The 24,016-nt window shown below is 54.7% G+C and overlaps 1 protein-coding gene across 3 annotated transcripts in view; it reads right to left on the bottom strand.

Moving 5' to 3' along the window:
• TMEM104 (transmembrane protein 104) overlaps nt 1-24,016 on the bottom strand; it is a 64,397-nt gene that overhangs the window by 6,613 nt on the left and 33,768 nt on the right. For all 3 annotated transcript variants that reach the window (XM_033182067.1, XM_033182068.1, XM_033182069.1), the window contains one exon: nt 13,614-13,707. In XM_033182067.1, the coding sequence (XP_033037958.1) occupies nt 13,614-13,707 (94 nt within the window). The remainder of the gene's footprint in view (nt 1-13,613; nt 13,708-24,016) is intronic.

Below are 24,016 nucleotides of genomic sequence, written 5' to 3'. Positions count from 1 at the left end.
CAAAGTAGGTTTCCAAAGAAATGAGACAGTTGTACACACACATGCATGCCCCGAAACGTACACCTTCCAACTGGCGTCCTCCAGAGCAGCTGTCTTGCAAAGAGGTGCCTTTGACACCAACAGTGATGTGGAACAACTTCTAGAACCTTAAGCTAGAACAAAACCCCGGCAGCTGGGCGCGGTAGCTCACGCCTATAATCCCAGCACCTTGGGAGGCCGAGGCAGGCAGATCACCTGAGGTCAGGAGTTTGAGACCAGCCTGGCCAACATGGTGAAACCCTGTCTCTACTAAAAATTAGATGGGTTTGGTGGTGTGCACCTATAATCCCCAGCTACTCGGAAGGCTGAGGCAAAAGAATTGCTTGAACCCGGGAGGCAGAGGTTGCAGTGAGCCAAGATTGTGCCACTGCACTCCAGCCTGGGAGACAGAGTGAGACTCCACCATCAAAAAACAAAACAAAACAAAACAAAACAAACAAAAAGAACAAAGTCACGGCTATGGGTAATTAAAAAAATGATTTCACGATCTTCTAGCCATAATTAGGTTCACCTCCTAATGCCACCACCTAGATTACCTAGATTAGTCACCCATTTGGTTCTTTTGATTGTCTTAAACAAGTCTATTTGCAAAAACCAAGTCTACCTTCGTGGGCTGGATGTTTGCTGCCGCCTGGGAGTCAGAAGCAGATGGTAGAAGCTCTTGGGAGGTGATTCCAGAGTGTTAGAAAATGGGATAAACACCTGATGGGGCAGACGCAGCTGCAGGGCCGTGCGGGTCTTGTGAGCTCCCCTTGGTCACACCCTGCACTGCTGTTGAAAGCTCACCCAGCTATGTGGCTGCTCCGCTGCATGGAGACGCCAGCAGCTCTGGGGCTGAGCAGACCGAGTGCACACTCAGCAGAGGTGGGTCATTCACCCATGAATCCCGACCTGCACTCAGGGCATTCACACACCAGGAAAGGGAGAGGCTGCCATGGTGAGGAGCACATCCAGGAAGGGCAGGTGGCTCTAGAAAAGCCATGCCCCCAAAACAGGGGTGAGGACCAGCTTCCCAGTGCAAATGGCCCCAGTTGGGGCAGAAGGTGAACCCAGCTACCTGGGGAGGGGGCAGGGCCCTCTGGTTCCCCACCACCATGAGGATATGAAGGCGGGGGCTGGGATCTGTCCCCTGGGAGTGGAGAGTGAAGGGAACTGTTCCAGCCTGGTCTCCAAACCAGCACATTCAAAAGAAACTGGCACCATCTAGAACCTCTAGTTCCCCTGGGAGATGGAGGAAAGGGAGGGAAGGGAGAAAAGAAGGAAAGGAGGAAGGAAGGGAGGAAGGGGAGGTCAGGGCCCTGACCTTGCTGGGACCATGGCACGAGGCTTAACCCCCACTGTGCACCTGCCCAGGCCCCTGTGACCCCACCCCTTTGCCTGGCCCCTCCCTGCCTCCCCTGGCTGTGGGAGGAGCAGAGTTCAACAACCATCTCCTAGATTGATCGCCGCATCCCTGGGAGACAGCTGCTCCAAAAACTCATTAGGTCTGATCATAAATCAAGATGAAACAAGGATGACAGGTTGTGGAGACCCTGCCAGGATGCGCGGTGGGGAACAGGGCTCCGAGAACCACACTGACGCCCAGGGCTCGGCCACAGCCGCGGAGACAGCCTGCGCCCACCTCGTGGAGCCTGCGTGGGAGGGCAGACGGGCACGGAGGCGGGACAGAGCAGAAAGTGCTCCCCAGCCACGCTAAGGACCAGACACCCAGGACTTCACAGTCAGATGTGTGGGGGGTCGGCCCCCAGCAGGGCCTGCAGTTCCCCAAGAGCCTATCACAGGCAGTGCCCAGAACATTCGCGTCCACATCCACCCACAATTCCACACCAGGAGTCCTGCTGAGTGGTGCAGAGCGGCAGTGAGAAGCCGGGAGGAGGCAGAGGGGAGGACAGAGGAGGAGGCTGACATAGGTCACGTGTGCGGCTGCTGGGCCTCGGAAGGCTCAGCTACAAAATGAGAAGGGGTGGCAGGCGACTTCTCTTTTAATATCTGAGTAAAAGCCAATGCAAAAGCCACCGCATTTGTCTTGTGTCACCCATGGGCCCAACTGCACTGTTCATTCCTTCAACAACAAGGGACTGAGTGTCCCCTGGTACTATGCTGGCTGTCTGGGGACAGCACACTGAGACAGGGGCCCTGTCCTTCTGGTGCCCAGAGTCCGGAGGACCAGAGTCCAGGTGGAAAGTACAGGGGACAAATTACAACCAAAGAACGGGCTGGTTATCAGGCACACTAGCTGTGGGGTACATGATGAGATCCCCGTCGTGGCAGGCCGCCAAGTCTGAGGGTAGGAGGCCACGTGGTGGGGGTCCCAAAAGGGAAGCAGGTGTCAGACGGGACGGGGAGGACCTTTCGGGGCCGTTCCAACCCTATAGGTCTGTGGCTGCTGTGGCTCCTCACGGTTTAGGAGGAGCAGCTCAATGTGGGGTGGAGACGAGGAGGGGGGCCCCCGAGGACACCCATAGGCAGAGCCTCATCAAGGCCCTGCGAGGTCGCCTGCCACGGCTGCTGGCTGCTCACAGGCTTGTCCCGATAGTGGATCTCAGCTCCACACGCGGGCCTCGCCACATTGAATCACCTGGGCCACAGCTGCTCCCCTCCCTCGCACACTGACACCTGGGGAGGGAGTGAGGAAGACAGAGTGAAGGCACACAAGCCATTGTCTTGGAGCTGAGATAAAACAAGCACAAGTCCTGATCTGCCACAGGCCAGTCAGAGAAGTCGCCTCCCTTCCCTTTCTGAGGAGGCTAGAAGTAAAATTTACACAAGGACTGAGCTGCCAGGAGGCACATCCACTGTATGGGCATCTGGACAAGCCAAGGTTCATGTTAATATCGGCTTTGCAGCAACATCAAGTGTGGCAGTCAAGGTGCAATTTCACATCAAGATATGTTCTTACAACATCCGAGTCCTCAGGCTCCTAAAGCAGTCAGAAGAGAAGCGAACAGAAGCAGCCTTTCCCCAGATAGCCTCAGCCTGGCAAGAGCCAGATAAGAAGTCCCTGCAGGCACTGCCTCCACATCTGTCCTTACGGCCTCTCTCCTTGGCAGGGAGGAGGACAGGTGAGCCCACCCACTCTGAACACCTGCCAAATGGCAAAGGTGGCGCTGGTTTATAAGGGGATGAAAGTCAACAAACACCCGCATCTCTCCCAAATCCTTCCCTTCCGGAATATCCCTGCCCTCCTGGAACCTCACCCTGGGGGGCTAGGGGAAGAAGGGGGCCTTATTGGCGGGATGAAGCCGTGACTGGGCCAAGCCCTTGTAGCAGCTGAAGGTAACTTATTCCTGGGGCCAGACAGGGATGAGTAGGTGTCTGGAGCCCAGGGCCCTGATGCTCACGTTCCAGTAGTCTACCAGCAACCCCAGTTCACCTCTCTCGGGTCTCTGTGGGCAGGGACAGAAGGCTCCTTCCTTCCTGCGCTGAACACACACCCTTGGGCATCAACATGGGTGGCTGAGCTGGAGGTGTGGAGAGGGATGAGCTCCTTCCAGGTCCTCCCAGGCAGCGCTGCCTTGGTCTCTGAGCCATGTGAGGCCTGGGCAGGACTCTGCCTTCCTTACAGAATGCTGGGGTCTGTGTGGGGCTGGAGAGAGTTGGGTGACCTTCCCAGGCACCACTGGAGTTAGGACACAGAGGCCAGAGCTCTCCAAGCCTGGATGGGGAGAGGGGGGAGCAGAAAGGGCCCTCCCAGGAGCCCCCACTTTTGCTCTGGGGGCACACATGAAAGTCCCCCATGAGCATGAGATGCTGAGGCACTGAGTCCATCTTGGTGGCTCTCCTGTTTTCCTCATCCCCATCACTGGCTCTGGAATTAAGCAAGGGCTACTTCTGGGCAGCCTGAATGCTGCCCATGCTCTCCCTGAAGGTGGCAACAAACCCACCAGGCTCTGATGGAGAAGCACCAAGAAGCATTTAGAGCTGTGCTGACCACCAGGGCCACCCAAGGCCGAGGCTACTGAGCACTGGAACATGGCTGGCTCAAACTGAGGTGTGCTCAAGCGTAAAACACACCGGGTTTCAAAGACTTGGTGTGTGGCCCAGTGCTGAGGTGGGCGGATTACTTGAGGCCAGGAGTTTGAGATCAGCCTGGCCAACATGGCAAAACCCCATCCTTACTAAAAATACAAAAATTAGCTGGACGTGGTGGCATGCGCCTGTAGTCCCAGCTACTAGGGAGGCTGAGGCAGGAGAATCGCTTGAACCCAGGAGGTGGAAGTTGCAGTGAGCTGAGACTGCACCACTGCACCACTGCATTCCAGCCTGGGTGACAGAGTGAGACTCTGTCTCGGAAAAAAAAAAAAAAAAAAGGATTAGCATGGAAAAGGAACGTAAAGTATCCCACTTGTCATTTTTTTCATGATTACATGTTGAAAGATATTTTTGATACGGTAAGTATTTTATCAAAATGAATTGAACTTCAAGATGTCGCTAAAAATTAAAAGTTTCCCCAGGTGGCTGGCATTGTATTTCTACGGGCGTCTCAGTGGGGGTTTCCTGTGCTGGGGGTCTGTGGGCTGTGCACACCTAGGAAGCACCTGAGATGCTGAGGATTTGAAAGATTTCCCCCTTCTGCCACCAACCTCGGTCCAGGACTCCTCACTCTAACCCTGTCACCTGCCCTGACTTGCAGGGGGACACTGAAGGCCTAGGGTGGAGCTGTGACGCTGCACCAATCCTTCTGGAAAAGCCCAAGGACAAATGGGCTCTGAGTGCCCTCGGGCTGTGACCCCCAGGGCAGCCTGACGTGGCGAGGGAGGCACTGGCTGGGTCTGGAGTGCTATGGAACTGGCCTGTGGTCCTGGGCCACCATCAGAGGGTTATGCCCTCAGGAGCCATGGAGGGCCCTGCCCAATGGTCCCTGCCCAGAAGCCCCCACCCCCAAACCCACTCATCCCCTTCTACAGGGCCTGGAAGGGATGAGGAGTATGGGGACACGCATCCACTAGGGCCAGACTGCACGCGGCACACTCCTCCCTAGTCCCTTTGGGTGCCCACATACTGAGTTGTGCACACATACTCAGAGCCATGACCCTGAGGGCCAAGGGTGAAGGGTCTTACCCCAAGCATGGGCCCCCAGGCCTTTCCCATGTGCCAGTGCTGAGCTGTGCCTTGGCAGGGCTGCTTCCTGGAGAGCTGCCCCCGCAACTCTCTGACCTCTGAACCTGGCTCCAGATGTCCCTGAGGCCAGGGAGCCCCAAGCCCCATGCCATTCCCTGCTCCCCATGTGTGGCTCTGGCTCTGACACTGGGAGGTGGAGGCCATCCGTCACGGTGGCTGTCTGGGAGTGGCACTCTTTTCCAAGCAAAGAATCAACATGCCAAGGCTAATGATAATGAATGGCCGGTTGTGTGCCCATCACCAGCTCAGGCACTGGCACTCCAGGTGGGGAACAGGACTAGGGGAGGACTTGGCGCCAGCTCCCTCCTTCACCAACGCTTAGCCCTCTGAGGGCGCCGGGCTGCAGGGGTCTCTGGCTTTAGCCGGGCCGTCAGAAGGGGTGGGTGAGCAACACCAGCCTGAGCAGAGAACCACTGGAGACCAGCCTCTTGGCCCTAAAACAGGGGGAGGTGACTGGGTATTTGTTCCTTAAATAACCGGACCAACTATGGCAAAAGGAGACCCACATTTGCAGGCTGGAGGTAGAAGAGCCCAAGGATCCTGCAGCCTAGAGGTGTGAGCGACACCAGGACACAGTCCTGGCTTGGAAATGGCCAAGTTGCACTGGACACAGCTCCTGAATCTGCCACTTAATTGTGTAATTTTGGGGCAAATTGTTTCATCACCTTTAAAAATGCAGATGAGGCCGGGCATGGTGGTTGATGCCTGTAATCCCAGCACTTTGGGAGGCCGAGGTGGGTGGATCACCTGAGGTCAGGAGTTTGAGACCAGCCTGGCCAACATGGAGAAAACCCATCTCTACTAAAAATACAAAAATTAGCTGGGCGTGGTGGCCCATGCCTGTAATCCCAGCTACTTGGAAAGCCGAGGCAGGAGAATCACTTGAGCCTAGGAGGCGGAGGTTGCAGTGAGCCAAGACTGTGCCACTGCACTCCAGCCTGGACGACAGAGCAAGACTCCGTCTTAAAAAAAAAAGAAAAAAAAAAAAAAGGAGATGATTGTAGGAACGCTGAAGGGTTGGAGTGAGATAGGGCAGTGCCGCGTTGGTAAAGCCTGGCTCGCACCAGTCGCTCAGGAAGCTGCACGTGCCGTCTATCATTGCAGAAACCCATTGCCCCTGCTGAAAGCTCAGTTCCCAGGCAAGCAGGAAAAACTGTCAGTGCTGAGTTCTCATCTAGCTCCCCTTGTGCTCTAAGGACGGTGACTGGATGATACTAGTGACCCTGCCTTCCTGGCCAGGTCAAGCTGCTGTCAGAACAGTTCCCAGGAATACCCCATCACTGGCCTCAGCTAAACTTTGGGGCTCTGGGGGTCAGGGATGGGGAGGGGGGCAAGGAGGACCCCAACAGGCTGCTCACCCCTGCTCTGCCAACCAGAGTGACCCTCAGCTCCTCCTCTTACGCCCCTGTCCACCCCCACCACCGCCAGCATCTTTAAGGCCCCTCAAGGCCAAGCAATCCCCACCACCCCACCTCTGGGGCCTCCGGGTGTGTGCCCTCTCCGGGAGGGACTAAAGGACACAGGGTCTTTGGAGCCTGAGCTGGCCCATCCTTCCTGGGGTGGCACCTACCTGTGCTTGGGCTGTGGTGCGGGTGAGGGCTTTGCCTGGGAGGAGCTCCCTTTGGGGACTATGGGAAGCCCCCACATGGATATGCCAGGCACCAAAAGCATCTTGGCCCTGGGTCTGGTTTTCATTTCAGACCTGTAGGGCAACCAGCATATGCCAGCTTTGCCTAGCAACTCACCCACCACTCACTTGGGTTTCTGCTGAAAGGAGGGAGTCTAAAGCCAGCTGATCTTCCCATGTGGGCCAGCTCCTGTGTTTTCTGGAGGATTCTAGCTTTGTTCACTCCTCACCCTGGGAGAAGAGAGGAGCGCTGAAAGAACCAGCTTTATAGGACTAGGTTCTATCCTGCAGCTAAATTACTTAGCCCAAAGGACTGACAGCAGAGTCCCCCTCTCCCCAGGGTGGCAGGAGGCGGCGGCAGCCTGGTGAAGGGCAAGTGTCTGAGCCTCTGGAGCAATCAAGCCTTCCGTCGGAAATCACGGGCTCTGGCCTTTCATCCTTTCACTTTCCCACACCCTCAGAGCCTGGCAGGTGGTGCCTGGGAGGGCAGGGTCTCAATTTTTCATTCTTAAGTTGTCAGAGCAAGCTCAGTGTGCAATCATTGGGAAGGCAGGGCCCCTGGCTGCTGGCTGACTAATCTCCTTCCTGGAGATTGGAAACATAAAATTTCAGGCGCTGCCACCTTTCCTGCAGGCTGCTCAGCCCTTTCCTCTCCAGCAGCCAGCTAGATGCCAAGAGAGACAGGAAGGAGAGAGTGAGGAAGATGAGGAGAGGTGGTACCAAGCAAGGATGGGTGGCCCCTCCTGGGTCTGAACGTAACGCTGGAGCGCCAGGGTTGTCGTGGGCCGTGTCAGCCCTGCAGATGTATATGATGGCCTGACTTGCTGCAAGGTTAAGACTCACCCTCCCACATGAAGCCCAGTTCTGCACAGAGGCCATGCCCGTCACCATCGTCGGGTCAGACTCGACCCATTGCCATGAGTGATCTGGGACTTAGTTTCCTTGCCTTGTCAGTGCCGGACAGCTGGGCCACCAACCTCCTGGGCATTGCAGGAGTCTTTGTCTGATAGCTGGATCTGCCCATCTCGGCCGTACATGGATGAGAGCTGATAACAAAGGCTGCTTAGAGGACAGGTAGGGACAAAAGGGCAACAACCTTTGCTCGGGGCCAAGTGAACTCTCAGGTCAGTTCTGACTGATGCTAAGGAAGGGAGTAATTTGGCGGCACATGGCTGGCTGTTCGCCAGCAAGTGTTCATTAGTTGCCTACTTTACCTTAAAACAAACACTGGGTTCCTCTCCTATAAATGGGCCTCTGCATTTGCAAAAAGAACTTCTAGAAAACCAAGAATAAAATTAAGACCAAAAGGAAACATATACAAAAGGTTTTTCAAGATTCCCTCCACTGGGAGTGTAACCAGTCATGGCTGGATACGGAACAGCCCAGGAGAGCCCTGGACAGTGGCCCAGTTGGAGGGTGGGCAGGGCTGCCGCAGAGACCCGGGCCGTGCAGGGCTGCTGACAGCGGGGTGGTGTGGTGCTGGCTGGCATAGGAAGCTGTCTGGATGGATGCACAGGGGTCATTTTGGGGGGTCCTTCTGGGACTTCTGAGAGGCACTAGTTGAGTGGCTGTGGAGGAATTCCAATGCCAACCTGGCAGCAGTGGGCACCAGATGGCCCAGACACAAGACCCCTGGCTGCCGGTGGTGACGGATCAGCGCAGTCCCACTAGGAGGCAGTCTGCAGGGATCAGTCATGGGTTTGGGGACAGGTAAACACCAGAAAGCCTCATGTCCCCAGGTGATGACTTCCTCTTGGGGGCCTCACCTGCCACCACCACCACGTCCCACCTTTCTCTGTCGGCTTGGAAAACAAATCTGGGGCAGTTGCTGAGGGAGGTGGAGAGAGCGAGGCCGAGAACTTCATGAGGCAGGCTCAAGTTCTTCCACAAACGCCTGGAGAGGACGGTGTCTGACCCACTTTGAGGGGAACACAGATGCAAAAAGAGAGTGTGTGGTGTCTGTTCTGCACACACAATCAGAGGGAAGGGAACCCTGCAGCCCAGGCGCGAGGAGGGCTGTGGCGCTCCAGAGCAGCCTTTATTAGAAAGGGTCGGGTTTTTAACAACCCCAAATGGGGCGCCCCGTGCCGAGCCAGCTGTTCATGGGAGACGCCTGCAGGCATCTGCCGGGGAAAGTTGGTAATGGAACTAAAGTAATGAAGCTGCCATGGCCCCTTCCAGCCCGAGAGTTCCAGGCGGTGAGGCAGGGGCAGCCTCTAGCCATGGGCTCAGGTGCTCAGGCTTGGGCTCTGAAGTCCCTGCGCTGGGCCTGTGAGCACAAAGAACATCCTCTGTGCTGCGTCTCCCCTCAGCATCCCTGGTCTACCTGTGGCTGGCAGAGGCTAGAGCCCCTGCCCCTCTGTGAGATGGGCCTGCCTTTCATTCTCTCAGCTCAGAGCTTCTTCAAAGGGTGTGCGAGTAGATGCTGGGGGTGGCGGAGCAGAGAGGGCTCCTCTCCAGGCACCACAGCTGGGATGTGGCGGAGGGGAGGTTGCCCAGAGCCAACCTGGATGCTTCTAGATCTCACTGTGAAACCCGTGTGGACACCCAGTGCCATGCTCTCTTGAGGTAGCTGAGGTCATGTCCCCGGTCTCATGGCCAGCCCCCAGAGAGGCTCATCTTGAGGCCACTCTTGGGATGCGATGGCTGACCAAGATGATGCTGAAGACGGTCACACTCGCTGTGGCTCCCCTTTGCACACTGCGCAGGTGCTGTGCTAACAACAAGGTCCCAATTGAGGCCTCGCTGCCACTGCACAGACAAGGAACCTGGCGGAGAAGACTCGATCCATCTGCGCACATTGGGAGTAAACGCCAACTGTCCCACACGAGGGGCGGGGGGAACAAGGCAAGGAGGTCCAGCGTGACCTCCAGCAGGTGCGCCACCTGGCGCAGAGCAGCCACCGGAGACCTGATTGCTCAGGAATCTGCGGTGGCCACCTGGGGGTGAGCCAGCCAGGTCTGCCAGGGCCAGAACAACAGCCTCACTGCTGGGGACAGCACACCAAGACCCTCCTTCCCCATGTGGATTCAGAAGTATCTGCCATCCAGGCATCCCACACTGACCAATCCAGTCTCCCCAGAACTTATTTGGGGAGCACAAGAAATGAACAGACACTATCACGTGTTACCCATGCTTTGAGTTTTCCTGGACAAGGGGTTATTTACAAAGGCTATTTAACCCTTTCAGTGCCATTCTGGCAGAACGAGGGGGCTTCCGAGGCTACTAAAGGGGAGGAGGGCAGAGCAGAGCCCCTCAGAGGAGCTGGCCCGAAGGCTCCTCAGCACAGCTCCAGGGCCTGCAGTCTCCTCCGGCCTCGTTTCAACAGATGGCAGAACTAATTCCTAATTAAGCCCAAGAAAGTTTCCGGCTCAGCACATTTATTTATGATTTTCCGGTCCCTTTGGTGCTCATTCTTCCCCTTTGTCTTCCTGGAACCCAAGCCAGCTTATTTCCAACCCCGAGCTCCCCACTTGGTTATGGGGAAAGCATGGCCTCATGTGGGGAGAGAGGAGAGGAAGCGGTGCGGCGGGAGTGTGGGAAGGAGGGAGGGGTGTGTGGGACTCAGTCACACAGCTGCTTTTAAGACAGAATGAAAAGGGAGTTTGTGGCGAACTGACAACTTGGCACAGACTTGAGAGGACAAATAGGCCTTTGAGGTCACTGCCTTTAGGGTGGTTCTCGAAAAACTGCCTGGGGTGAGCTTGGCCCAGAGGCGAGAAACCCTCGTGGGGTCCCTCCCCCATGGAGGGGCTGCCAGTTTTGTTTTGTTTGGTGGCTCCAGGGAGACCTCCACCCCCTTCCTCCCCTCCTGAGCCCTGCTGCGGCCCAGGGCTGAGAGGGGAACACACCTTCCTCCAGCGCTAGGAAGAAAAATGCCCCACTGGCTCCAGTGCTGGCTGCTGGGGATGGAACCCTAGACCCAGCTGCACTTCAGAGTTTACCTAACTGGGCAATTTTTCTTCTGGCAAGAGGGCTGTGTCACAGAAAGGTTTGCTTGTTAAGCCCAGAGGTCTGAGTCTCTCATGGAGAAAAATCACTGCCTCTGTTGTCGCCCCCAGCAGCACTCTGGAGAAAAGGTTTGCCTGAGAGGCTCCTGACATTTGATTATCTCTTGGATCAAAAGGAAAAGAGAGGCAGATGACTTGCTAAGACAACAATGTCAAGACAACAATGTCACCACGAAAAAAACAAGTGCTGTCGACCTTCACGAGCTGGTCTCCACCTCGGGCTCCTGATGCTGCCAAGAGCCTCTCTTGAGGCCACTGTCACCTGCTCCGCAGCACTGCAGGGCCCCGGGAACCTCAGGGTGGGAGACCTGGGGGTGGGAAGGGGCTGGGGGAAACAAGAGTCGATTTTCTAAAGCAACTGCCAAGTCTACTGTGAGCCTCGGGGGAAGCAGTGTCTCCAACAGCAGAATGGCAAGGGGCCCGGGCTGTCCCCAGCCGCCTTCCAGGACCCCGGGGCCCTGCTGGCCACAGAACTCAGCTCCTCCTCTGACTGATGCAGGGGTACAGCTGGTCTCCTGCTCTGAGACAATCGCTCTTTATGTGCCCTCAGCCTCCTCTTCTCCTTTTAACAGTCTTCTCCCTTTCAACAAATGTATTGCTCCCCAGACACGGGGAGGAATCTGTCACCCTAAACAAGTGCAGGGGTCTTCGGAAGCCATTAACTGTCACTATCCTGGGTGTCATCCCCTCTTGGGCTGTCATGCTGGCTAAAGCAGGAGTGTTCCCTCCACCTCTCCCCACCCTGTTCCTGTCCTCTTGGACGAAGGAGACAGGAATCAGCTCAGCTTTCTCCATGCCAGCGTCCCCAGTGCTGAGGGGCAGGTCAAGTGCAGCCAGTCCCACGTAGGGTAGGGGCCAGACCTTGGGGCTACAGATGTGGCTGCCGGGAGCCACAGGAGCTGGAGCACCAGACTTAGGCCAGGAAGGCAAGGAGGGAGAACAGTTTTCTCCAAATCCTGCTTTACTGAGAAAACTCGTTCTTCGGAGCCCAGCAGGTTTTACCCACTCGGCCTTACCCAGAGCTCTCAAATACTTCACAGAAGCAGAGAAACAGGAAGGGTGGACGCTGAGCCCTGGTGTTTCTGATCCCTGCGGACTCTGACTTCTGGACACAATCGCTCCTGGCACCCAGGGAGGCTCCATTCTACATCCGTCCTTGGAGCTGGTGGGATCCCCAGGTTCCAAGTAACAATTCCCATCTTCCCCCGGGTAGTCATGTTAATTTAACCTGGGGCTTGGAACTTGTGAGTGCAATCTGGGAACAGCACTCACTGGTGAGTACGTGACCAGAGAGACTGAATGGAGCAGACGCAGACTTCCGCCCTGTCCAGGGATGGACAGGTGTCCTCCCGCTCCCTTGTGTCAGCTGGATGGTCAAGGACGGGCTCAGCCCAGATGATGTGCCCCTGTGGGGGCCTCACAACTCATCTCCATCCTGCTCTCATCTCCTTGCAAGGACAAGCCAAGAGGGCAAATAAGTTACAGGCTGGTGAGCGTGGCTCAAGACAAGGAAAAACTTCCCAGCACTGACATACACCCCCAGAGCGGAATGCGAGCCTCACCCAGTCATGAGCTCTGGGCCCCGAAGGCCACCCTGTGCCCTGTGCTGTACAGCCTGCTCCCAGAGGGGCGAGGCAGGGCTACCTGACTGCTGTGGTCCCTTCCAACTAAAGATGCCAAGACTGCTGTGTACGGAGGCTCCTTACACTGACATCTTGTAATCCCCTGAGTCTGGGGAACCAGGGGAATTGCAGATGTCAAGCTGCTGGAAGTCATTTAGACCAGAAAGTGTCCTCGGCGACCATGACCCACTGCTGAGTCCTGGCATGGAATCAGGATCAGCGTCCACCCCCAGAGTCTGGATGAGGGTAGAATGGGCAAGCGCAGTGGGAAAAGGGGCTGGGGAAGGTGGTCAGGAAGGAGGAGCCCCAACCTTGGCTCCTCTAGAGCCAAGTGCCTCTGTGCTGAGACGCAGGCGAGCTCCTGGAGTCTGGACACACCCACTCTGTCCAGGCCCCTCTATCAGAACAGCAACAGCCCTCTTAGCTTTTAGATTGAGCAGAAGAGGGGTCCAACGGGCGCCCAAAGCCGTGCTGGCCACAGAAGCCCCACCTGCTCCTGTCCTCTGTCCAGGTGGATCGGCAGCCGGCCCTTTCCCTGAGGTGGCTGGCAGGATGGTGTGGCAGAAGTGGACCAGCCCCCAACCACCAACCTGTCTGGGGAAACAGACTCCCCAGACCGCAGCTGAGGACAATGGCGCTCATGCTCAGCAGGGTGTCTGTCGGTTAGAAGATGCTGTGGAGGGGCTGTCTTTTCATGCCCTGGTGGCCAGAGACCCAGGGGCAGAGAGTGGCTGCTGCCACAGCCCGCTGGCTTTTATGGTTATGCCGCATAGCACACTCACGAGAACGTGGAGCCGCGCTGCTCCCATACCCTGCAGGGCACAGCCCAACCCAGGCTTTTGGGAGCCCCCCCGCCCACCTGTGGGTCAGTGGGCACCCAGCATGGTTGTATGAGAAAGAAGCTGGTCCTAGAATCAACAATCCTGGCTCTAGCCCCAGCTCCATCCACACTATGTGACCTCGAAAAAAATCATTTTTTTTTGGTGCTAAATTTCCCCAGCAGTAAAAGGCAAGCTGAGTATCTGCCCCTCCTTGCCCTTTGGAAAGGTGGGAGGACCAGACAGACCTCCTGAGTCAATGGAAACCACAACCACTCTCCAGCTACGGCTGGGGGCCCTGCACGGCCTCTCGCGAAAGGAGAGGGAAGGGACGAGAGGAGAAAGCGCAGAGACTCGAGCTGTTTCTCAGACTCACCGATCCATCTCATCAGAGAGGTCAGGATCTGCAGGTACTTGGTCTTCTGGACGTCAAAGAAGGTGAATGGTCCGAGGAGGAGAGTGAAGATTGCCTGGGGGATGGAAACAAGAGTAAGGGGATGCAGGCTGCACTCGCGGACCGTCTGCACGCGGAAGACGCTGCTGCTCATGTGGCCTCCGCCCACAGCTAAGGTCGGGCCTGACTTGGGCACATCTGGATTGGCAGAGGCTCCCTGGGGTCACCTTGGGTAAGTGCCAGCGCCAGGGGTGGAACAAGAGCTCCAGAGCCATGCTTCCCTGCTGCTGCTCACATGGACTGTGCCGCCAATGCTGAGCCTCCTCGGCAAGGCCCAGGTGTTGTTCCAGGGATGGAACATCCTGCTCTCTTCAGCAAACACAGATTGAAGACCCATGACGTGCCCACCCTTGAACTGTCCATGAGCATGGGCGAGAGACGGAATGGCAACAAGGATCCAAAAGAAGCACCAGCACGTCTCTGGCTCTCGGTTTACTGGGAAGAAAGGACACAGTGGGGAGGGGGCCCCCGAGCCCTGACGAAGCCTCGCAGGAGAGGACACTTCTTCTGAAGGGCTTGGAGAGGAGTGATCGGGATGTGCATGGGCCACGTTTTTGGCTTCGAGAGAAGGAGAAGCCTGGAGAACGAGAGCCCCTGGCTTTCAGGGCAGGCCCCTTGGAAGTACCCAGGATGACCAAAGAAGGGAGCTGCATCTAGGAAAACCAGGGCAAAGCAGTCCTGGGCTGAGAACGGGACCCAGGCAGAGAAGGGGGTGCTGATAGGCACGGATCCTCTCGTTTCTCTCTGGAGAAGAGGGGAAAGTGTTGACTTAAAAAACGAAAGTCAAACTCTGTCTCAGAAAACTGGTCTGTGGGAAATGGGAACCTAAGGAAAATGGGGTAAACGTGACAGAGCAGAAACTGGGGTGTGGGGAAGGTTAGGATTTCCATGCCAAATTGGTTGCTCAGGGAGTAGGGGAATTAAGAGCTGCTCATTGCAGTTAAGATGATGGTACCATTTCCAATCTGCCACTTGGAAGCAGTGTGAGGCATCAGACCTTATTAACATTTACACAGTGCCATTTTATCACGTTAATGCTAATGACGCTCACCAGAGATGCGGCAGGCGGCTTGGAAGCCTGAATGAATGTGGGGAGGGGGCCCACTCAGGCAGTCGGGCTCTGGCCTGTCATCAGGGTGAATCCATCACAGCTGCTCAGCCCTTGGCCAGCCCCTGTGGCTGGCAGGCGGGAACCCCGTAGAAGGGGGACTGAGCCCGCCCTGCACCCTCCCCCGACCTCTGGCCATAAGGAGGGCAGGATGTGGGAGAAGCTGTGACCCCTTATCCAAGTCCATTATCACTGAGAGGATGAGTGACGCGGAGGAGTGAAGTGCCGCTTAAGGAAAGGCTCTAATTAGCTGGGCTGGAGGAGGCGACCCGGCAGTCATCAGGCGCGAAGGACTTTGGAAAGAGCTTTCTGCTGGGGGCCTCAGAACTGGCCCTGCTTCCACTCAGGAGAGGGGAAAGAAGTCTTTCTATTAGGCTTGGGGAGCGGGGCGGGGCAGGGGAAGGCAGAGGAAAGGGCTCTCCTCGCAAAAGCAATGGACAGCCTCTGCTGTCCCCTCAGCCCAGGGAGAGGAGCTGGGGACATGGTAACGCGTGCAGAACGTTAACTCTGGCAGAGCAGGTCTGTACGCAGCACCATCAGTAAGTCATTTAGGAAAATTACCACTTCAGGGAAACTTTCCACTGATGAATTTCTCTTTTGAAGGATGAAGAGGGAGATGTCAGGTAGAAGAATGCATAAACACAGAGCCACCTGCCACAAATGTTTCCAAGTAACTGTGGTCTGCTGGAAACTGGACTCCTGGTGTGCCTGGGTGTTTGGACAGTTCGCCTCTGACTTCCCGCTGAAATCACGGTCCTCCAGCTGTGGGGGCTGGAGATCTTGGGGGTGGCTTATGTGGGAGGTCAAATCTCATCTCAGAAACCTAAAGACTGGTTTTTAGAAGATTCTACACCATAAAAATAGAGGGGCAGCAGAACCACCCCCAAAGGCAGGCAGAGAATGCTCCTGCAGGCTGCCTGGGTCCTGTCCTCCAGGGGCCCTGTCCATCTCTGTCCTTGTCCTCGGCAGATGCTTGTCAAGATCCTAGGACACAAAAGGTCTCATTCTGTAAAACCCTGTATGGATGAATCCCAGCCCGCTGAGAGCATCCCTCTATTTAATCCGACGCACCTCTGAAAGGTATTGGAAGTGGTCTGTGTGAGGTGCCGCTTGAGTGACCAGGAATATGAATCTAAAGGAGTGAAAACGAGGGTTCACACCTGCTTAGTGTTGTCAGACCCAGTCTGAGGACAGTAGCAGGTCTGTCCTCAGCATGGGAACTAGCAATGAAGGACTCTTCTGGAAGATCTGGCCAATGGCTGCAACATCCATAGATGGATGATGGTTGGAATGTGGCTTCTTTTTCTTTTAATGCTCAGGAATACAGACCGACCATAACACTTGGGAAGGCTCAGGGCCCTCTTAGTCACAGCAAACATGCACAGACTGCCAAACAGCAGCCCTTCCATGGGGCTGCGAGCTCACGCATCAGAGAGCACCCAGATGAAGACACAGACTGCGAGCTGGGGCTAATTAAGGAACAGGTGTCCTCTGCAAATTACTTAGAGCCAGAACTCAGCAAGTGCAGGAGCAGGCTTCCGGAGTGACAAAGGATGAGGACAGAGGCAGTGGCATGAGCTGCCACGCCATGGTGTGGCCGCTGAGGTCTTGTGGAGGGAGGGGGTGGGAGAAGGAACAGCCCCTGTCTCCAGATGGTCTGGCAGGGGCAGTGTCCATCTCTGAATGCACAACAGCCAAGCGTGGTACTTCGTGTTTTCTTTCCTTTTTGAAAAAGGAGACATAAAAAGCCAAAAGAGACAGCCTACTCTCTTGGGTCTTCCAGTCTAGCCCATATGACACTATAAATTAGCTGGCTCCTGAGCAATTTTCCAACCCCCAAATGCCATTGATCAGTTCAAACTCAGTCTCTGCTCAAGGACTCTTGTAGCCCAACTCATTACAGGAGGCAGAGACACGAGTCGCTGCAGCCAAGCACATTTCTAAAAAAAAAAAAAAAAAAAAAAAAAAAAAAGGAAAGAAAAAAGAAAACTCCGATTTCTAATAAAATCTTCAAACTGGTCATGGGAAATAAAGTCCGGATGGACCCAGGAGGGTACAAATGGGTCTGTTCAGATCCTCTTTCTTTTTGGGTCAGTGAATTTAGATGACACCAGGGGCCCCACAGCAGCCTTGCTGAAGTCTTGATGGAGACAAGGAGGCTCACATTCCCAGGGCACTGCAGGCAATGCTCAGCCACAGCTCTTTCAGAACATTCTGGAGTCTACAGCTCAACAGGGCTGCCTGTCCTCCTGTGTCCCTTACATGCACTGCCCACCTCCAGTTGCCCAGGCTCCAGATTTCCAGCAATTTCTGACTCCTTCCTTGCTTTCTACATTAGGTTCCTGGGGCTGCTATCACAGATGACCACAAACTGGGGGACTTCAAACCACAGATACGTGTTCTCTCCCAGGCCAGAAGGGCCCTCTTGCAAGGCAAGGCTCTCAATAGCACCGACCCCCCAGGACAGAGCCCAGCTCTAAATACGCATTAAAGATGGGGCTGACAAGGAGGAGCCGTTTCTCCAGATGCCACCAGAAATGAGATTTAAGCACAAAGCAGGGAGTAAAGAGAGCACCTAATCTCAACCCCAGCCTTCTGTCCCCTGGACAGAATCAGTGACTCAAAGATGTGGGGAAGGGACCCTGTAGCCTCACGGGGACCTGTTGTGGGCTGTGCCTGGAGATTCCCTGGACAGGACGTGGCTTCGCTGAGGACCCGGAAGTACGGACAGTTGTGCCTGCCTGAGCAGCCTGGCATCTGGGTACCAAAGGCTCAGTCACCAACTGGAGCCTCCACTTTCCTCTTGGAGTGGTTTGGAACAGACTGAAGAGTAAGCTGCCCAGCTATGGAACGGGAGAAACAAATACTGTGATACTTCTGAGAATGGATCTTTAAATCAAGAACGCTCAACTCACGCCTGCTGAGGCTGAGCCGCGTCCAACACCTGCCTCCCTCCTCTCCAGTTCTAACCCTACAGCACACGGCACATACAGAAGAAAGGCTCCGGCTCAGCCCGCGTCTGTGTCATATACAAAAGGAGTCCAGGACTGGCAACGTGTTACGCCCTTTGTTTAACCGTACCACACAGGAGCGTGTGAGTGAGGGTGTCAGCATCAGAGCACAGAAGTAAAGCGGGTAGACACTTACCTCCCCATCCCCAAATTTCTCTGCCTATTTAGCTGGTCAGAGAAACAAAACGAAATTTTAAACTTGGTGCCAATCTCAAATTAAACACCCTGTTTAATATGCTGTACAATCTCTGGGTCCTACCCTCTGCCTGCAGATCTGTCAGAGCCAACCCCAAGGCCGCATCTTCCCAGCCACTGGTCCTTTAATCGGCCCTGCCCTGTGCTATCAAAGCTGCCCTGTGATAACATTGCTACCCAAGCTGCAGCCCCTCCACATTCTGCCAAGTGCTAACACACACGGTTTCATTTCATGCTCATGACCCCCTGCAAGGTCACTGGTGCAGGTGACGGACGATGCCCTCATCTTACTGATGAGGAAACTGTGGGGGCTGGAGAGGTTCAGTGACACAGCCAGAAAGCGGCAGAGGGAGAAGGGAACGTCCCCCTCTCTGGCACCCCGTCCCCACATTTTCAACCTCATGCCTTCACCCTCCTGCTGGCAAAGAATCTTCCCCTGTGACCTTCCTCACTCCTACCCCCTTCTGAGCCCTGTTCAAGTGCCAATCTCCTCTGCAAGCTATTTTAATCGGCCCTGGGGGCTCTTGACTGAATTACCAACACACAGTTGATACCACCTGACTTCATTCTGGTGGGCTCTGAACCGCTGCTTTCTCTTGGGTTGATTTTGTGTCCCCAGCAGAGTGTAAGCCCTTTGAGGGCAAGGACTGCATTCTTGTTTGTCGCAGCACCTAGGAAGGCTCTCAGACGTGGGATGCTCACAAAAGCTTTGCAAAATGCACTGTATTTGGTGGGGGGAATGCCTGGTAGAGTGGGTGAAGAGGCAGCCCCAGTCTTGCTAACCTGCCTTGTTTTCCATGTCTCCTGCGAGGGGCAGTGCCTGACCCGGCAAAGCCAGCAGCACGTGGGCAAGAGTCATCTGCTCTGCCTGAAAACAGCACACAGCCAGGGAATAACTCTTCCCAACACAGCTGAGGAATCGACATGTTATGATTTTAGGAAACACACATCAAATCAAAACAGCATGGCTCTGAGTTTACCCACTGGCTTCAGGGACAATGATATCCATCCCTCCATGAAGGAGAGAGTGCACCTGAGAAGAGCCTGGGGTGCCCAGCTCCCCACCATCACCAGCATCTCCAAGATCCCCACAGGAAGGGGATCAGACCCCGGTGAACTGTGACCACTCTCAGTCTGCTTGGCTCCCAGAGGGGTGGTGTCTTAGAAGACATCTTCACCTAAAGTAAAGAAGCTCAAGTTCTTCAAAGGAGTGATCCTTTCCATCCCTGCTTTCTGGAGACAGTGGAGTCAGTGTCCCTAATAGTCACCCACCGCAACCCACCAAAATGCTTACAAGACAAAACTAAAACCCCAAGTGCTGGAAGGAGATGGAGTGGGCTGCAGATTCCAACTGGAACTTAGACTTTGATGAAATTCAACAACACTCACAGTTCCATCTCAGTTCCCTCAAAAAAGGGAAAGAAGACAGAGGGGCTACTTCCCTGGTAGAAAGGGGAGACAGGAGGCCGGGCATGGTAGCTCACACCTGTAATCCCAGCACTTTGGGAGGCCAAGGCGGGCAGATCACCTGAGGTCAGGAGTTCAAGACCAGCCTGGCCAACATGGCCAAACCCCGTCTCTACTAAAAATACAAAAATTAGCCAGGTGTGGTGGCGTGCACCTGTAATCCCAGCTACTCAGGAGGCTGAGGCAGCAGAATGGCTTGAACCAGGAGGCAGAGGTTGTAGTGAGGTTGTGGTAAGCTGATATCACGCCATTGCATTCCAGCCTAGGTGACAGAGCGAGATCCTGTCTCAAAACAAAACACCCACAAGAAAGGGGAGACAGGAGAATGAGGGGCTGAAGTGAGGGCTGCAACAAAGGACAAATGTCTTAAGAACTTTCTGAGCAACGCCACACCAAAACTAACCTACGGGACAGAGAGTGACGCACAGTTACCCTCTGCACCAAGTGACAGAGAAAACACCTGGAAGGGCAGCCGTCAGCTGACTGTTGATTCCCAGGAGAGGGTCCCTCCCAGCCCTGCCTCCTGAGGGAGACTTGAAAAGTGGGCAGTGTCCCAAGGAGACAAATGCCAGTGGCCAAAGCAGCCAGCAGTGACCAGGGAAGCACGCAGGCGATGCTTTTGTTCTCATCCTGGAGCAGCAAGAAGGCTTGGAACCGAAGTGGGGCGGGGCAGGGGAGTGACACTGTGACCCGCTGGCTTCCATGAACACTACTGAGGCAGTGGACTAGTTGGTTACTACGTGGGCAGTTCTCTAAATGTGTGCTTATTTCTTTCCCTCTAAAAATATGAGGCTTTTTTGGTTTTGGCTTCCACGGTGTAGTGAGATGGAGTTTCTAGAGCCAAGAATTCGGGCACCAGCAGCTTTCTCTTCACTCCTGCTGTCAGCTCTTGGAGTTTCAACATGGAAGGCCAGCAGGTCCACCCTGAGCCTTCTCACTCCAGGGCTGGGGGCTGATGGGGATTTCTGTTAAGGTAGCAGGGGTGACAGAGGCACTTCTCACACAGCAGCAAGCCTTGAACGGTTGAAAAGGGCTATGCTAAACGTATAGGAACCTGTGGGGGCTGACCACGGACCACTGGGGCTTGGAGTGAGGAGGGCGCAGGAGGGCTCATCTGGGCGGAGGTGGAGTACACAAACCGCACAGCCGAGCTCCCTAATCCTGGAGGTTATTTCAAGCGATAAAAGAAAGGATCCCCCAGACTCCAGGGCTGCTCTTGGTGGGTACAAGGGGTTAAGAGTTAATTGGGGTTAATGGCAACTCAGCATGAACCCATCCCTAAATGGGAAGTGAACTTTCAACATGTCCTTGAAGTGTAGTGAAGAAATGTTCAAGGATTCTATTTTTATTTCTCAAGTGGCTGTGAACGTTTTGGTTTGGAAGTTTTTATTTTCTCGACTTGAATTACAGTATCTGGGGATTTACCCACAGGAAGGTGAGTTCTGAGGCAGTGTGGGTCAGCGGAAGGACCACAGGCTTCAGGGTCATGTGGCTAGGGTGGGATTTGCGTCCTGATGTCCCTGCTAACTGCGAGACCCTTCAAGCTCCTGAACCCCTCAAAGCATGCAGTGTGTGCACAGAAGACATTCAACAGACATGAGCGCGGCTTCCTGACCCCCTGTGTCAGCACACACCAGATCATCACTCCTGTCCAAACATCTCGGTGGGGAACGCAGCACTCCAGAAGCCAAGCAAGGAGCTCCATCCAAAGAACGTAAGAATGTTGTCAATACTATTCTTCATTGTTTTTTTTTTTTTTTGTTTGTTTGTTTTTGAGGCACTGTCACACAGGCTGGAGTGCAGTGGTGCGATCATGGCTCACTGCAGCCCTGAACTCCTTGGCTCAAGTGATCTGCCCGCCTAAGCCTCCGGAGTAGCTTAGAGAAAAGCTTTTTTTTTTTCAGAGATGGGGGTCTCATTATATTGCCCAGGCTCGTCTCAAACTGCTGGCCTCAAGTGATCATCCTGCCTCGGCGTCCCAAAATGCTAGGATTACAGACGTGAGCTACCATGCCTAGCCCCAGTACTATTCTTTTCCTTTTTCTTTTTTTGAGGTAGTCTCACTCTGCCGCCCAGGCTGAAGTGCAGTGGTGTGATCTTGGCTCACAGCAACCTCCACCTCCCAGGCTCAAGCGATTGTCCTGCCTCAGCCGCGTATGCCACCACGCTTTGCTAATTTTTGTATTTTTAGTAGAGACAAGATTTCACCCATGTTGGCCAGGCTAGTCATGAACTCCTGACCTCAAGTGATCTGCCTGCCTCGGCCTCCCAAAATGCTGGGATTACAGGCCTGAGCCACCATGCCTGCCCCCCGATACTATTCTACTATTCTTTTTTTTTTTTTTTTTTTTTGAGACGGAGTCTCGCTCTGTCTCCTAGGCTAGAGTGCAGTGGCCGGATCTCAGCTCACTGCAAGCTCCGCCTCCCGGGTTTATGCCATTCTCCTGCCTCAGCCTCCCGAGTAGCTGGGACTACAGGCGCCCGCGACCTCGCCCGGCTAGTTTTTTGTATTTTTTAGTAGAGACAGGGTTTCACCGGGTTAGCCAGGATGGTCTCGATCTCCTGACCTCGTGATCTGCCCGTCTCGGCCTCCCAAAGTGCTGGGATTACAGGCGTGAGCCACCGCGCCCGGCCACAATTCTACTATTCTTATTTGACTTCCATGAGGTCTGCCCAAGTTCAACTATGGTCCAAATGCATTTTTTTGTTTGTTCGTTTGTTTTTTGGTTTTTTGAGACAAGGTCTTGCTCTGTTGCCCAAGCTGGAGTGCAGTGGTGTGATCATGAATTACTGCAGCCTTGACCTCCTAGGCTCAAGCCATCCTCCCACCTCAGCCTTTTGAATAGCTGAAATTACAGGCATGTGCCACCATGCCTGGCTAATTTTTGTATTTTTTGTAGAGACAGGGTCTCACCATGTTTCCCAGGCTGGTTTCAAACTCCTGAGCTCAAGCAATCTGCCTTCCTTGGCCTCCCAAAGTGCTAGGATTCCAGGCTTAAGCCATGGTGCCCAGCCCTAGTACTATTCTCATTTGACTTCCATGATCTCCGCCCAAGTTCAACTATAGTACAAATGCTCGTTAGGGCAGTCCAAGTTCTTCTGACCAAACACAGAGGATCATTCACCGTGCAGAAGATGTCTGCCAGAGAAAGAGAGCAGGAGCCGTGTCAGAAACCATGTCGGCAGCCTGTGTGTACCAAATCCCACGAACCACTGTCACGGCTTATTTGCCAAAACTCTGTGACGAGAGGCACCATGCCATCTAGAGGAGGTCGTCCGAATTCTGCGGATGACCGCACTTTCACAAGGAACTATATAAGGATGAGCTTCCTAAAACGTTCTCAGCAGGGCAGGGGGTGAGCAGCGCCCCTCCTGAAGACCAGCCCAGGAATGGGCTGATCCAGAGCCTGGGAAGGGATGGGATTTGTGCCAGGACAGGCTGTTGGGTTCTAGACACCAACCCAAGCATGACAGACAGTGCCGATCTTTCCCCCGCCAGTTCTCAGATACTGTGTACCTGATGGAGGGTAAGTAATGAGGACAGGCGGAGGCCGGCTGCCTCCCTCAGCGCATGTCCCTCTCTGCAGCAGTGATTAGTGTCAGCCCAACATCTGCCATAAGGCACTGTTTGAACAAGTTACCATGGTCCCTTGTTCCTGGCTCCCCCAATCTTCCCAAACCCTTCAACTAGAAGGTCCTTGGGATATGCCTGCTGAATAGACTCCAAGTTTGAAAGATTCAGGTGATGACTGAAGATAGAATTCATGGCTGACGCCCAGATGACTTGAAAGAAGTGGATGCCCCTTGTGCATTAGAGGTCAGCTCTATGCATCTTGTCATTGGGTCACCACCTTCTTCAGTAGAAAACCATGGCTGCTCACGCCAAGCTGGTAGCCTCATTCTGAACGAGTGAGTGGAGAGACGGATGATCTATAGCTCTTCCCAAAGGTGGGAGGACACTGAGCCTCCAGGCAGACTCAATCATGAACCAAAAATGAAGGTCCCAGCAGGGTGTTCTAAAGTGGCCACCAAGCTACAAAGCAGAGAAAAGAAACCAAATTCATGCAGCAGGAGCTCAGCAACCAGGGGCTGGTCGGGAGGAAAGACCTGTCTCTCTGTCCGGCTAGCGGAGATAAGGATGAACTCTGGGCACCTTCTAGGTACAGGTACAGACTGGCCAACAGTGGGGCGCCTGTGCTACCTCTGCTCAGATACTTGTGCAAATTTATTTGACTCTGATGCTGGGGAGCCTGGAAGAATGATTTCAGGGAGAAATAAACCAGGGGAAAGGTGGATGGATGGTCTCTTTTATGCAATGTTGCCCCTTGGACCTGGGGGGCCAGGGTTCTTAAGCAGCCCTGGTGCACCGCCTGCCTGAGCTGTTGTAGGTCCAGAACACCACCTCCCAGGATGCAATGTTAGCCTGTTTGTGGCTGGGAAGGAGGCAGCACGAAGGGGATGTGTGAGAGCTTCCCGCACAGAACTGAAGCAGCACCCGCTCTGGGAGCCTGGCCGTCCCATGGCAGCTGTGACGCAGGCTGCAT

Source organism: Trachypithecus francoisi, unplaced genomic scaffold (assembly GCF_009764315.1).
Source record: "Trachypithecus francoisi isolate TF-2019V2 unplaced genomic scaffold, Tfra_2.0 Lachesis_group20, whole genome shotgun sequence".
NCBI lineage: Eukaryota > Metazoa > Chordata > Mammalia > Primates > Cercopithecidae > Trachypithecus > Trachypithecus francoisi.
This window is presented reverse-complemented; position numbering and strand designations above follow the sequence as displayed.